Here is a 15916-nt window from a genome sequence, read left to right on the forward strand (position 1 = left end):
CTTGCCCGCTCGAGCCCCCGCCCCGGCCGGTGGCCGCGCGGACTGGCCCAGCTGGGCTCGGACGGACCAATCCCGGCACTTGTCTCCTGCCCTGGCCGCCACCCCTCGGCAAAGTGAGCAGTCGGTCGCCGGCAAACTTCCCGGGCAAGATGGCCCGGCGGTGATTGACGCGGCGCGGGCGCAACGCTTTCCTGCCCCGGGGCCGTCCAGCCGCGGGCCCCACCCCACCCCGCCGAGCCTCGCACACCGCGGCCACCGAGCTGCCCCGGCCGCGCTCGCGCATGGCGGTGGCCAAGCTGTACACGCAGGTAGGAGGGTCGGCCGACCTGCGCGAGCGGAGCCCGCCCGGCGCTAACGCTGACTGTGCCTGCGCACAGGCCACACCTGTACACCTGGCGCGGGACGGGCTGGCGGCGGCCACAGGGCGCCGCGGCGGACAGCGGGCTCAGGGCTCCGGAGGGACCGGTCCCTGCCGCGGGGAAGGCACCCCCCGGGAGCCTGGGTCCCCCGGGGACGGGCAGGCCGAGTGGGAGGGGCTGCCTTCTCAGGGCGGGGGCTTCCCGGGGCGCAGGGGGCGCACGTACGTCCCCGTCTCCCGCGACTGGAGCACAGCGCCCTCTTCCTCCCCCGCCACCAGTGGACGTAGAAGCCGCAGACGCAGCGGACGTAGCGTCCGTAATCTTCCCGATCCTCCTGGGAGCCCTTGGAACAACGTGCCTGCAGCATTCAGGATGCTTTCCAGAATTCTAGGTCTTCAGAGGCTTGTGCGCGCGTTAAGCTCATCTGACGGTCGAAGCCGAAGCGGCCGGGGCCACACACCCGGAGTGGCGGTCGAGCGCTCCTGGGAACCCAGGGGTCCTGACGGGCGGTCACAGGCTCTTCACCTAACATCTACATGGTGCTTTACAGTTTATAAAGCACCTTTCACAGACCCTGACTCTGCAAAATACTCTAGAGCGTTCCTCCTCGGAAACCTCTTCCCGCGGGGCTGAGGCCTCCTCCTACCTAGGAAGGGCAGCGTTCCCATACGGGGCCCAGAACCCTGGGGAGTGAAAGCGTTAGGCTTCTGAAAACAATCAGCTTGACTGCACCCCAGTGAGGGGATTCTAGTGCCCCGGGACACAGGAAGCGAAGTTCCAAGGGGGAAGGGGGACTCCAGAGGGAAGGCGTGGTGGGCGTAGCAGTTGCTGTCAGCAGAAATGTAAAATGACCCATCTCTTTTCTTTTTCTTAAAAGATGACCGGTAAGGGGATCTTAACCCTTGACTTGGTGTTGTCAGCACCACGCTCACCCAGTGAGCTAACCGGCCATCCCTATATGGGATCCGAACCCACGGCCTTGGTGTTATCAGCACCGCACTCTCCCGAGTGAGCCACGGGCCGGCCCGACCCATCTCCTTTCTAAAGCTGTTTGGCAGCATGCCTTAGAAATGTTCAGAGCAGCAGTTCCAGTATTTGAAGTCTCTCTGAGAAAAACCAGTCTGGCCATTCTCTACTTAAACCCCTCTGGAGGTTCCTGTCACTTCAGATTCACTGAGCAGCCATGAGGCCCTGCCTCTCTGCGTCATCTTCCTGCCCCCTGCCTCCCCACTCCTGCCTTGGCTCATGCTCCGCCAAACTTCTCGTAGTTCCCTCAGTGCTTTGCCTGCACCTTCACCTCTCTATGCCTTGGCACACGGAGCTCCCTCTGTCTGAAATCTGTCTGCTTTGCTCACCAGCACCTGCACCTTCCAAATTCAATTTGAGCAGGACCGCTTCTGAGACGTCTTTGCAGCCAGCCCCTCCGTCCGGGAACCTTCCACATCTACCTGTTGACAGCTCTTTGACTCTATGTCTCTCCCATTGACCAGGAGCTTCTAGAGAACAGGGAGCCATGGGACTCCATAAATGCTTGATGTGTGCGCGCATGTATGAATGAATGTTTCTGCTTTCCACAAAAGCTAGGGATGTGAAGATGATGGTATCAGTGACAGCTACTTTTGTGTCACAGTCATTGAGTACAGCTTGTGCCAAATGCCACTCTCAGAAATTTTTGTGCCTTCTCTCATTTGATCTGAATAAGCAACTATGTGTTAGATGTTGTTATTCCAATTTTACAAATGGCTCAGGCCAAGTAAGCTGCCTTAGGTCACAGAGAAGTGATGGAGCCAGGATTAAAAGCCTGTGTTCTCGATACCACCCACCACCACCACCTTGGTTCAACCATCTTTATCTTCCTCTTCTTCAGAGGATCTGATCTTTTCTCCATACACAGAGAACTAATGGGAATTCCGTCCATTTCTTAGCTACCTCCCCTGACACCTGCTTCTTTATCATATCATTCCTCGTAATAACTAAAATGGAACCAACCCCAATGTCCACAAGAGAGGCAAGTAAATTATAGAAGACCCATATGATAGAATAGTATGAAGCCTTAAAAATGCTACTTATGACAACATGGAAAGATAAGAGCACAAAACATAACAACAACAACATGGAAACATAAGAGCACAGAAATTATATGTGCTGTGTGATCATAGACACATATACATATCAATGAATAAAGACTGGGCAGTCAGCTGCAGAGAAGTCAAGGAGGATGAAGGCTGAGTAAAGGTCATTAGACTTGGCCCCTCGGATGTCCTTGGCATTGCTTCTCTTTCAGAACCGTGAGGGAGAAAGAGGTCACCTAGCATGGTCACATGCTCATGGGAGAGACCCACTGGAGGATTGCCATTGGAAGATGTAAAAAAAGCCATGCATTAACCACAGAAAGGCGTGGGGGATCCAAGGCTGTGGTGGCAGGATTTGAAGGCATGAAGATACTTAGAACGAAGGAAGCCAAGAGGACTTGATAACTGCTCAGAATGGGGGTGGGGGAGTAGGACTGAGAGCTTGAGGAGAGCAGCAATACCACCAACCCGTCACCATCCAGGCCGCCTTTCACCATGTTAAGTCCTAGTTCTGCTCCTTACTAACCAGGTGACACTAGGCAAGGTACTTAACCTCTCTGTTTCCACACCTGTAAAACTAATTTAATAGTGCCTATCAGTTTAGAAGATCACCATAAGGATTAAATAATCTGTGTTAAACCCTTAGCACAGTACCTGACACATAATGCTTAATAAAGGTTAGTCATTTTTCATATCAATGCCATTGTAATGCCAGTGATTTGGGGTACCTAATGGCTGGGCTTTTACATTTACCCCTATTAAATTTTCCATCTCATTATTTCATGCCCAAAGTTTCCGTAGCTTGTCGAAACCTTTTGAATCTTGATCATCTTTAGCTAACTAACCATTTCATCTGCTTGATACATGTGTTTTGTTTTTTTTTTTAATCTAAGATGTTGGTGAAAGTGACAAATGGAGAGGGAGACACTAGAGCTCTGTGGTGTGCTCTGGAGACCTGTTTTTAAAGATTGTTCTTGCTCATTAACTAGGATTCAGGTTATGACTGCTGAGCTACAGATTCACTAATTATCATCATTCAACTGTCCATTTCTCTCACTTGTGTATGAGGAATTCACAACTGTCTTCAAAGAAATGCTGCTGAAACTCAGATGTGCAAGGTGTAGAGAAGTGTCTTGACTAGCAGTCCAGGGACCCTGTCTAAAATAAGGTCAAAGTTCAGCTCAATGATTTTTCCATTTGGCTATTCTAAACAGATTTTAGACTTCTGTATATCATTAGCAGCTCTAGAAAATTAGACATTTATTATAAATGGGTAGTTCAAAGAAAAAAAAATGAAAAGTCTAAAATACCAAATTTAGTCTTCAATTGGTGCATTTGAACTACTGGAAATTTGCATTTTCATTCAACAGATGTTTATGTAGTGTTAGTTATGGGAAGTCATTGTATTGGGTTCCAGGGCACAAGGACAAGGCTCTTTGTTTTTTCAGTTTATTTATTTATTAATTTTTTTACATTCTATGATGTTGTTGTGGAGCAGTTAGGGGGGAGGGGGTGAGGGGAAGAGGGAAGGAAATAGGGTGGGAGAAAGAGGAAGGAGGAGGGGCAGGGTTGAGGCCTGTGCACCCCCCTCATTCCTGCAGGGGAGACCAGGGGGCTTCCAGCAGTGGCTTGGTCATTGCTGGGCTGGGTGCAGATGTCATGGGGCTGTGGCTGAAGCCCTCACCCCCCACTACCCCAGCTCAGGAGCCTGGGGCGCTTCTTGTGGCAGCTTGGTTGTCATCACTGGCCTGGTTGCTAGTGTTGGGGGCATGGCCAAGGCCCTCAGCTCCCCACCCTTGGGACTGGTTGCAGGTGTTGGGGGGGCACGGCAGAGGCCCCCAGCCCTCCTGACTCCCTGGCTTGGTATCCAAGGTGACTTCCAGTCTAAGTTTTATAGGTGTTCTTCGGTAATGTGAGACCTTTACTAGTTAGTATCAAACTTTGTCTCTGATATGTGTGTATTTTGTTTTCTCTTTCAGTTCTGTGTTCGATTATTTGCTATTCCCACCACTTAAACTCTGCACTGGAACTAAATTGTTGTCCTTTGCTTACTTCTGAAATGAGGGAACTTCCTGTGAGGATCAGCACTTGAGCTCTATGGTTGAGCTAAATTGCTACTTTGCTGCTGATTCTCTGGAGAAGGCTTTTTGCGCAGCTCAGGTTTTAATTGTTGACTTTATAGGTATGTTAGGGTCTCGTGAGATCTGGTGCACCTGGGTTGTGTAGAAACTCTGGTCTGGGCCTGAGACTTTTCAGCAAACTGTACCCCCTGCAGTTCTATACTCCTGACCAGTCTACATTGAGTGGGTCTGTGCTGACTGGGGGGCAGATCACCTGTCCTTGCTCTGTCCCAGTGTTCCCCCAGTGGGCCCATCTCCCCCACCGCCTGTGCTCCAAACACTTCCCATGGGACGGGCCCTGCGCTGGTCCCTTGCAATGACTCACAGGCCTCTGAGTGGCTCCTTTTTATCAGTTGTTGTGGTTCCTCACTCCTATGCAGGTCCATGGAAACCCTGTTAGTAGTTTCTGGCCTGGGGGCCACCCAGGTCCTCTTCTCTCCTGCTTCCTCCAAGCAACTTCATCTGAGGGGCATAGCTGCGGCTTTTGCCGGCTCCTGCTCTGTGCATGCACCAGCTCCAGCCTTGAAGTGGCCAGGGCTCGAAATGGTCAGAGCGGTTCTTTCTTTCTCTATCGTGGCTTCTCCCACCTTCATGCACTCTGTAGGTCTCTCCTCCTCTTCCCCTGAGCTCTAGCAGCCTCAGCTTGGCTGTCATTGCTTTTTAATAGTTGTAAATTGGTTAATTTGTGGGAGAGAGTGACGCTGGGGAGTGTCTATTCTCCCATCTTGACCGGAAGCCAGGACAAGGCTCTTGAAGCTCAAATGTGAGTGGGCAAGATGGGAGGTAACCCTGATGCCTGGGGGAGGAGCAGAGAGAGCTCTAGAGGGGAAGCACCCAGCTCTGCCTGGGGTGGAGGGCGGCAGGGAAAGCACCCCAGATGAGTCTTGAGCTGACTCTTGACTGCTCAGAGCTGTTTGTTCATGATGGGGAAAGGAAGGGTGAGGCCAGGGTGGGGAGAACAGAAGTACACAGCAGAGAGCCAAGGAAGAACTTGGTATGTTCTAGAAACTGCTAGTAGTTTGGGTGGCAGCAGGCAGAAGGTGGATTGAAAAGGGGGTGAGGACTGAGTAGGAAAATCAGCCAGGATGGTGGCTCCCCAGGCCTGGCTCTTCATCAAAATCCACAGGGTGGGGGGGATTTCAAAGTTTTCCTCTTGTAGAGCCCAAGCCCATGGAAATTCTGATCAGGTGTGGGTAAGGGAGTTTGCATGTTCAAAGGAAACTGGTGCTCAGTCTGGTTGAGGAAGCGCTGGCAGGCTGCTGCAGCAGTCATGAGAAGATTGGTGGGGACAGGGTGGGGGGAGCTGATTGATGGCCACCGCAGTGGAGGTGGTGGGCAGGAGGGACAGATGAGAGCTGTTTAAGGGGCAGGATTTCCAGCACCTGATGACCATTTGGCTGTTGGGGTGGAGATGGGGGTTTGCAGACAGCAATGACCCAGGTTTCTAACTGGATGGCAAGAGAGCTGAGGAGGAGGAGCAGGTTTTGGGGTAGGCATAATCATCACTTGATTTTGGAGTTTGTGAAGACATTTAGGGGCTGATGTCTGGGAGGCAGTTGGAGATATGGACTAGATGTTCTATTGCAAGATCTGGTCTCAAAGATGCACAGGAGCCAGTTGCAGAAGCCAAAGAAATGGATGGAACTCTCCAGGAACAGCCCATCAAGACAAGAGGTGGGGAAGGACCTTGTGAGACACGGACATGGGTGAGTTGGAGGGGGCCTACGAGGGGCTAGCAAAGAGGAGGAAGAGAGGGAGGCCAATGTGGCCATCTGGCCTGGTGGCCCTAGAGGGCAGAAGCTCCCTTCCAGTCCAGAAGGCTGCTCTAGGAAGGGAGCTGCGGCAACCCTAGTCCATGTAAGTCTTCAAACCGTTTCTGTGGCGAATGCCAGAGGACCCCTTCAAAAGCGACAGGTCTCACATGACCTGTGTGCATAGGGTGCATTCCTGAGCCCATGTGTAGGATTACAGCAATATTATTGCTAGGGCTCAGGGCCCACAGAAACTTTGTACAGACTGGGTCACAGATCCCTCACATGCCAGGCTGGGTCACCAGGCCCCTCACATGTAGGTCCATGCTAGGTAATTGGGAAAGATCCTGGGAGCCATTGACAGAGACATGAGCTCAGTCCTCAACAGTAACAGCAGCTGTGGTGACCTCTTGGGTTATTCTGGGGGCACTAGACAGCAACAGCAGTGGTGGCATCCCGGAGGTGGGGGCCACTGTGGATCAGAGCTACTCGTCCTTTATGCGTAAGCCCATAACCCAGGACCCCTGGGTGCACATGCACAAATAAATTAGACAATAGCCAAGGAACACCTGGGTACACGTGCATATTTACATCAAATGCTCAACAAGATTCTGAATATCTGAGGGGTCCTGACCATTTTCCTTCACTTTCCCTACACCTTGTCACTTCCTAAGCTTCAGGGTCCGACCCCAGCCTAAGGACGAGCCTCCATGGAGGGTTCCCAGGAGAGGCTCTGGAGAGAGGCTCGACTCCCAGCAGGGCTTGGCCACCGTCCCAGTCCCGAGGCTCCTGCCTGCCTGGCTGAAGGAACCACCCACGGGAGGTCATGTGGGAGCCAGTCACACTGTTTGCAGGGCTATTATTTGTCTAAGTGCTGCAAAGCCAGCTCTTCCTCGGTCTGGAGCGCTGCCTTGTGGGTAGAGGAATGTGAGGAAGGAGGAGAGGCAGGAATGAGTGGGTCTTGCACTTGGATGAGTGAACTTGGGTGGTGTTTACTTACTAGGCTGGGTTTCAGCGGCAGGGCCCTAAATGCCAGGCAGCACGTGCCACAGAGGCACCAGGACCGCAGGCATGGGCGGCCTGTGGTCACCTCGGCCTAATACTGCCTTTTAGCTGCAACAAATCCAAAACTGTTACTGGGAGAGCATGTAGACTCTCCAGTAGGTGGTTGGTTGCAGTTGAGAGTTCACGATTATTTTCAGGACCAGACTCTTAATGAGTTCAAACCAGGAGTCACAGGCCCTGACTCGCAGGAATCCTGGTCCTTTGAGACTCTCTCTCTGGTGTTTAGTGAGTTATTGCCCTCTCTGGGCTTGAGCTGGGGGAACAGTAAAACAAAAGGTTGATTGGCCTATGGACTTTCACATTACCTCGTGGCATCCCAGGCTTCCGTGGAAGAACCTCAGACCTCAGCTCCACTCCCAGCGGTCTCCATTCTGTTTCACATCGTGGGCTGCCATCCTTTCATTTGAAGGAAGCTTCCTGCAGCTTTAAAAAGAAGTCTGACTGGGCCGACCCCGTGGCGCACTTGGTAGAGTGCTGCGCTGGGAGCGCGGCGACTCTCCCGCCGCGGGTTCGGATCCCATATAGGAATGACCAGTGCGCTCACTGGCTGAGTGCTGGTCACGAAAAAGACAAAAAAAAAAAAAAAAAAAAAAGAAGTCTGACAAACAACTTGGAGCAGACAATCTCCAAGGACACTTTCAGCTCTGACATTCTGTAGTAGTCAATTCTTGATAAATTGGGGTATTCCATTTTCATGGATTGAGCTTCATGAAGTAATCAATAAAAAAATTTAGTAGCAGACCTGAGGTAGGAAATGTGTGGCCCATGGCAATAAGGATGTGTGTGGGTGGGTGGGTGTGTTTGGGAGGGTGTGTCTGTGTTTATGAGGCTTCTGTTTACCTATCTGCCTGGGAGCGTGTGTCATGCCTACCAGGTCATTCTTCCATATTCTCTGTCAACACTTACCCGTCCCATGTACCATTTCAGCAAGCTGTCAAGGAGTAAAGCAACTCAAATAACTTGAAATAGTCATGACCGATTTCCAACCAATGAATTTTTTTTTGCTTTTTGTGGTTAAGTGAAGCAATTCATATTAACTAATAGATAATTCTCCTCATGCAACATTGTCCTAGTCTAGTACTGGTGCCTGAATGTTGTTTTATTCTTATTCTTTGTTTCCTCCAACACTTCACATGAAAATTTTAAGCATAAAGTGAAGTTGACAAAATTTACAGTGAGCATCTGTCCCATCACCTAGATCCATTTTACTGTCTTTGTTGTATCACACTTCTATCTGTCTTTCTGTCCTTCTATTCAGTGCTCAATCCAACTCACTTTTTGGAAGCATTTTAGAGTAAACTGGATACATCAATATACCGCCTAAATATTTTAGCATGCATATTATTAACTAAAGTTCCATGTTTGCTTAGTTCTTTGTGTAAAATTGACAGACAGTGAAATGCAGAAATCTTAAGTCTACATTGTCTGAGGTTTGAAAAGTGCTTGACACCTGTGTTACTCAAACCCTATCAAGATATAGAAAGGTACCATCACCCCCAGAACATTCCTCATATGCTTTCCCAGTCACTTCCTGGACCTCCCTACTCCCAGCGGTAACTGCTACTCTGAATTTTTTTCCCGCCATACATTAGTTTTACCTTATGTATTAGTATAACGTATTACTGTAAAGTACTGTTCAAACACTTCACTTAAGGGACTCGGAGGAAATACTCATTTCTGTAAGGCTTCTTTTACTCAGCATAGTGCTTTGGAGATTCATGCACATTCTTGTTTGTATCAGTAGTTCATTCCTTTTTACTGGTATATTCTATTGTATGGGTATAGCACAGTTTTGTTTTGTTTTTTGGGTCTTTTGGCAGCTCACTGGTACAGATATCTAAACCTGGACCTTGGTGTTATCAGCACCAACTGAGCTAACTGGCCATCCCTGTTTTGTGTTTGTTTGTTTTTTTAAATTCATTCTCATATTAATGGACATCTAGTCTGTTTCCAGTGTTTAGCCATTATGAATAAAATTCTATGAACATTCATGCATAATTCTTTTCATGGTATTTTGATATTTGCCTTTAAAGATTAATATTCATTGTTTATTCTGATTACAAAAGCAATATAGGCAAGTTGTAGAAAATACATCAAGCTATAATGAAGAAAATTAAAATGTCATAATTTTATTGCTCAGAATTTGATCTGTAACTGAAAACTCCTGAAGGTACAATTTCTCAACCCAAAGGAATATTTCCTCATGGTCTAAAGGCACCAGCAGCAGATGGTCAGCTGGCCTACATCCACATCATTATTCAGCAAAGACGTTTGCCCTCGGCTCTGAAGAAGCTGAGGTTCACAAAAGGCAGCATCTTGTTTGTGTTTATCCCCAGAGCCTAGGATGGTGCCTGTTGAAAATTCAGTTCTCAGAGGCTGTTTATTTGGATGGACAAGAAGCACTTAAGCAAATATGCAGCTTTCTCTATTGAAGACACAAAAGCTCCTATTACAACTAGAGTTTACACACTTGACAATTACCTTCAGAAAGTCCATCTGTCACTGTCAGAAACAATGCCCAAGGTGGCCCGTGGTGTAAGGAGGCTGGAAGGAGACCCCCCACACGCAGGACCCCCTGTAGGAGGCAGTACAGCTGGGTGCTCATCCCAGCTCTGACCAGGGAAATAAGGGTTGGATGCTGGATGGTCTCTCAGGACTCATCCAGATCTTCGATCCTGGGCTATTGATCCTTTGCATTGGGGAGCTTTCCTCAGTGCTATTTAACGTCTCCATGTGAGTGCTTCCCAGTTCTTTCTCCTGTTGACCTGTCTTTGTCCCAGCACATCAGAGTCACCTATAGGGATGGGGGTGCATGAGAGTGCTGCCTGGTGTCTCTTCTTGTAAGGACACTAGTCCTATAATCTTATCGGATCGGGGCCCCACACTTATGACCTCATTTAACCTCAATTACCTCCTAAAGACCCAATCTCCAATTAGTCGCACCGGGGCTTAGGGCTTCAACATGTGAGTTTGGGGAGGACACAATTTAGTCCATAGCAACATGGTTCTACCTAAAGACCTGTACATCAGCACTGAGCCAGGTGTGCCAATTGCCTGTAGGGAACTGAGCTGGGCAGCTACACCTGGACTTCCACATCTCCCATGGTGGGAATCCTTGACTGCTGACCAGTGTGATAAGACTGTGATAACACTGCTGTAACAATACATCCGTAGCATTTACAAAGTGCTTTCAAGTACATAGTTAACCACCTGGGAAACCTTGAAGTAGGTATTGTTGTGCCCGTTTTATGGATGAGAAAAATGAAGTGCAAGATGTTGAGTGTCCGGCTCAGAGCCCCATAGTCCATCGGTGGTGAACCAAATTCCTCTGTGCCAACTCTCGTAGACAGCACTCAGCTCTTCCCATTAAGAAACTTGTGGATTTCCTTCACACCCACGGGCTTTCAGTTTTCAAGTTGTATGTAGGACACTTTGGGAATTCCATTGCCTGTAACATTCCATTGCAGGTGCACTAAAGATGACCTCATCAGCAAAATTAGATAACAGTATTTCTTTTCTTTCTTTTTTTTTTTTTTTTGTCTTTTTGTGACCGGTAAGGGGATCGCAACCCTTGGCATGGTGTCGCCCGCACCGCGCTCAGCCAGTGAGCGCACTGGCTATTCCTATAGAGGATCCGAACCCGCGGCGGGAGCGCCGCTGTGCTCCCAAGTGCTGCACTCTCCTGAGTGCGCCACGGGGCCGGCCCAGATAACAGTATTTCTAACGAAGGAACTGACCTAGTGGACAGGGAGAAGCTTTCCGGTATCTAATCATCTAACCATCTGTGGTTTTGTTTCTAAAGTGCTGAAATTAAGCCTGTGTTATTCTGTTGGTCAGTACAACAGGGTTTGGATTCCTGATCCTGAAGAAGTTTGGAAGTCTGCTGAAATAGCAAAGGACTACAGAGTTGGTGACAAAGTGCTGCAACTCTTGCTGGAGGATGGAACGGTGAGGAGCCTTGCTGTGGCTACACTGATGTATAAAGCAGTAACTGGATGTGTGGGGGGGTGGGGGGCGAATGGCCCCTGTGGGAGCAGCCCAGGGGAGGGTGCTTGGGGTTACAGCACCATCCCCACAATGGCCAGCTGGTGCCGCGGATCCCCTGACGAGTTTGTACCATCCCCTTCCACCCGCCCGCCCCCACACTGGCTGCATCAACCAGGCAGCTCTGTAACCAGGGTCCAGGTGTTAGCCAGGTCTGCGCCCTGTGCTGCATTTCCAGGTTTTCCACATTGGAGAATACTAAAAAGCGATTAGCTATTTTGGGTCTCAGCAGAGAGACTGGGTGAAGATGAAAAACTTGGAGGGAAGTAGTATGAGCCAAGGCATAAACTGGTAGGAAAAAAAATCAAGATGGGAAGAGGAAGAGAGGAAGGAGATAAAAAAAAATAGGAAGGGAGAGGGAGGGGTGGGAGGAGGCTGCAAGGAGAGAAAGTCAGTCTGTGGATGTACAGAGTTATGTAAGGGTTGAGACTCCAGGAGGGAACGTGGCAGGGGACAGGAACGCCCAGCTTTGTGACAGTATGAGGAGCCTCTGTCGGTATTGGTGTGACGAAGGAGAGACCAGGCATGAGCTTCAGCAGTCGTGCCCACGGTGGGATGTGCTGGGGAGGAGCTGCTCTCAAAGGCTGCACGTGCTTTCTGTTATGCAGCTTCGGAAGATTTTGCATGTGTTGTCCTTTCCCACCCTAGCTGTAATGACATCCCACGAGATCCATAGCTAGGGAGAACTTACATTTTTAGACCCAACTGTCTGGATGCAGAGCTGGACAGAGGATTTATGCTCCATCTGGATGCCAGAGGTGGGCTGGGGACGACCATGTGAATATTAAATTCTGGAATTTCAAAGCACATAAATGGTGCCTATAGAGACAGGACATGCTGTCTCCGATCAGACGGTCATGGTTTTGGGAGACATTTCCTGAGATCCTGGGAAGGGAGACAAACACACCATTAAGGGCACATCCTCTAGAGTTAGATTGTCTGGACCGAAATCCTGGTACTGCCACTTGCTACATCTGTGACAGTGGGCCTGTAGGTTTCCTTGTGTGTAAAGGGATTTGATAACAGTGCACTTTCATAGGGTTGCCGGAGATCAGAGAGACCGTCCATGTATGCACGTGCACACACAAGAGAGCCCGGCAGAGAATGCCGCTGTTCCCATTCAGCCTTCCCTTTCCCATCGGTGACTCCATGCTGCTTATATTGAGTACCTCCTGTGCACAACCGAGGTTCTGATTAGGGATCAGATGGCTGGCTGGGGAGAAAAACTTCAAGGTAGCAGCTGCGGTGGCTGTTAGCTGCTTTAGTAATGTCAGCAGGGCCTCAGGTGGCTGCATTCCTGGCCCTGACCCGGCTGCCCCAGGGAGAAGCAGCCAAGGTGGCAGGCAGCCAGACTGCTCTGTAACCCTGTGTCTGTACCATGAGGGACAAAGCCTGCTTTGTGTGGGGAGATATCACCACTGCCTCCACCTGTCCATCTGATGTTCTTCACACTTCCTCCCCTCCTCCAAAGACTGCTCTGTTTTTCTCTCTCTTTTTCCCTCTCCCTGTTTCTCTCACAGGTAACACACACAATGGCTGAACCGGAAATGGGGTGGTTGATTTGAAACAGAAAAAGAAAGGGAAAGTAAAACTTATGAGAAGTGTTTTTCTTGATTTTATTCTCAAAGTGTGTAGACTGACAATATCCGGGTTGGGGGGCAGGCCAACAAGCAGAATTGCGCTGGTGACACTGGAGCAGGAGTTGCTATGAGGACCTGCGTCCAGTTGTCTGGGGCTGCCCTGAGCTGCTCACCTTATGCAAAACAGGCCAGCCAACCATCCAACAAAAACCCCGTCAGGCTGGCAGGAGGCATCGTGATAGTGAAAGCACAGGCTTCAGAGCCATATCCGTGTAACTGTGTGAGGGTGGACACCAAACTCAGTCTTTCTGAACCTGTCTCATAACTGTTGATTGGGGTAGTCATGCCCCCCTTGAAGATTAAATGAAACAATCAGTGCTGAGTGCATGGCATGGGGTCTGTGCGGTGGCACTTTTTAAGGGGCGTCTGGGTCACCCTGTGGAGCTGGTCTAGGACCAGGGATCGGAAGGAAGCCAGGGGTACTGATTGAATGTCAGGAGGGCAGTGCGGGAAGGTAGAAGGGAAACAAGTTTGCTGGGTGACCTTGCTCAAGTCACTTTACCCCTCCAGGCTGAAATGAGAGTGAAGGAAGAGAGAACAGGTGGCAATAAGGTCCTTGGATGCTCTGACATCTGGAGGGCCCAGTCATCTGTGGTATCGATGCCAAAAGGTGTGTTAATCTCACTTCCATTCTGTTCTGGTAGCTACTTTAGAAATACTAGGTTAAATCCAGAAGAGGGGCCAGCTGGGGAAAGTTAGTCCAGGGCTGAGAATGGTAGGGACAGGCAGCCTTGCAGGGGAACCATGAGCCCTCAGGCACTGCCGACAGCAGTCAGTCACAAGGGAGTGGGGGGGTCTTTCGCAGAGAGACCACCACCCACACAGGCTCTTCAGATGTTTCTCATCACCAAGTGTGTCAACTTTGAATAGAGATTTGGAAACCTTAGAGTTGTCAGGGACCTTAGGTCATTGTGTCATTTTAGCAGCAGAATCCTGTTTTCAGTGAAAACTTCCAACACTAAACCACATACAGGTAGAGCCAGGTGGTAGAATTGGGGGTAGGGCACCTGGATCCCTGCCTGTGTGGTGGGCCTGTCACCCCTCACTGAGGCCTCTGTAGCTCTGAGGACCACTGATCTGGTCCAGCCCCTCTTCACAGATGACATAAGTGAAGCCGAGAGAGGGTGAGTGACTCACCCCAGGGCACACAGCGAGTGCCCTGGTCCCCTGGCTTCCACTTTCCATTACTCCAAGAATCAGCTATGAAGATTATTTTCTTGTTGCTATACATAAGTATGTTTTTCAGTGTCAGCGATGACTCCGATGGGGAGTGAATAGGACAAAGGAGAGCGGTTCAGCAGAAACACCAAAAATCTTTTATTGCCAGAACTTTAATTTCATCTTTGTCCACAGGAGCTGGATTACTCCATTGATCCAGAATCTCTGCCTCCACTTCGGAATCCTGACATCCTCGTGGGTGAGAATGACCTCACGGCCCTCAGCTATCTCCACGAGCCTGCGGTTCTCCACAATCTCAGGATCCGCTTTGCAGAATCCAAACTCATTTACACCTACAGCGGTAAGGAGAGCGATTCCAGGAGGGAAGGACAGCGCTGAGACTTAGTGTTTGCTGTCCGGAGCATCCTGATTATGTCCCATATGATGTTTATTCTGAGCATCTAGAGTCTGTTATAAAAAGAAGTGTCTAGGTGGGGAGAACCTTCAACAAGAGCTAAGACTGACTGCAGAGAAAAACAGATGTGATAAAGCTTGTGTTTCCATTTCTCATTAGATTTGATACATTTATTACTTATTTGCGGCAATGATAGGGTTATTCCATTTACATTGCAAATTGTGAAAGTCTTTCAGTGTGGGGGCTGTCCCACTTTGCCATCTCATCAGATCATCGGAAGAACCTGGAGATGTAGGTGATCATCCGGGAACCAATATTCAGAGCATTAACCGACCTTCCCAAAGTCACACAGAGGGTTTAATAAGTGGTAGAGGTGGGGTTTCTCAAAAGACCCTGGAGAGGTGGGTGACAGTAAGAATCCTGTAACTGCATCTAGCATCTTTCCTCAGGAATCATTTTGGTGGCCATGAATCCTTACAAGCAGTTGCCGATATATGGAGATGCCATCATCCAGGCCTACAGCGGGCAGAACATGGGCGACATGGACCCTCACATATTTGCCGTGGCAGAAGAGGCATACAAGCAGATGGCCAGGTAGCTTCCCGCCAGGCTGAGCTTCTGCTTGTGTTTGCTGGAACCTCACGGTGAAGCGGTGATACCTAGGTTGGGCTCATTAAAAGAGACTGTCAGACCAGAGGGGGCGCTTTGTTGAGCGGACTGCCTGACCTGTCTAGAGCAGGTTTCCTGGGTTTTGTTCCTTCTGGGTAGTCCAACGTTAGTCCAACCAATCTGGGAACAACACATGCTTCTCTTGCAGCATGTTTGGTTGGAAGAGTATTGATTTATTCTCTACTGTGAGATGGTTAAGTTTTTTAACTCTTTCAAGTGAGTAGAATCTAATAGGAGATGAGCACAGGTTGTAGCTGCAGATTTTTAGAGTTTATCCTCATTTTGCCACTTGAATTTTGTGTGGCCTTGTGGAGCTCTTCCTTTGCTAGCAAACATTTATGAAAAGCCTCCTGTGAACAAGGCACTGTGTACACATTCTCATGCATCATCTTGGTTGACCTCAGAATAACCCATGGTGTAGATGCCTGGGCAGTAAGCTGGCTTCCAAGGGTAATCTACACAAGGTCACACAGCAAGTAAAAGGCAGAGCTGGGATTTGCGCTGAGATTTCTTTACTCTAAGTGTAATTTATGTTTCCCATAACTATCCTCTTTTGGCTTCAGTGTCCTCATTTATAAAGTATGAAGAAAAAAAACCGCTATCTTATCTTTGTAGAAGAACTT

The 15916-nt window shown here is 49.3% G+C and overlaps 1 protein-coding gene across 1 annotated transcript in view; it reads left to right on the forward strand.

The window, feature by feature from the left end:
• The first annotated feature begins 281 nt into the window (after window positions 1–281).
• The window catches only part of MYO5C (myosin VC), a 91612-nt gene continuing 75977 nt past the window's right edge, over window positions 282–15916 (forward strand). Inside the window, exons 1-5 of the mRNA XM_063090049.1 lie at window positions 282–666; window positions 6736–6830; window positions 11205–11315; window positions 14405–14570; window positions 15074–15218. Coding sequence (XP_062946119.1) covers window positions 282–666; window positions 6736–6830; window positions 11205–11315; window positions 14405–14570; window positions 15074–15218 — 902 coding nt within the window. The remainder of the gene's footprint in view (window positions 667–6735; window positions 6831–11204; window positions 11316–14404; window positions 14571–15073; window positions 15219–15916) is intronic.

Source organism: Cynocephalus volans, chromosome 3, assembly GCF_027409185.1.
Source record: "Cynocephalus volans isolate mCynVol1 chromosome 3, mCynVol1.pri, whole genome shotgun sequence".
NCBI lineage: Eukaryota > Metazoa > Chordata > Mammalia > Dermoptera > Cynocephalidae > Cynocephalus > Cynocephalus volans.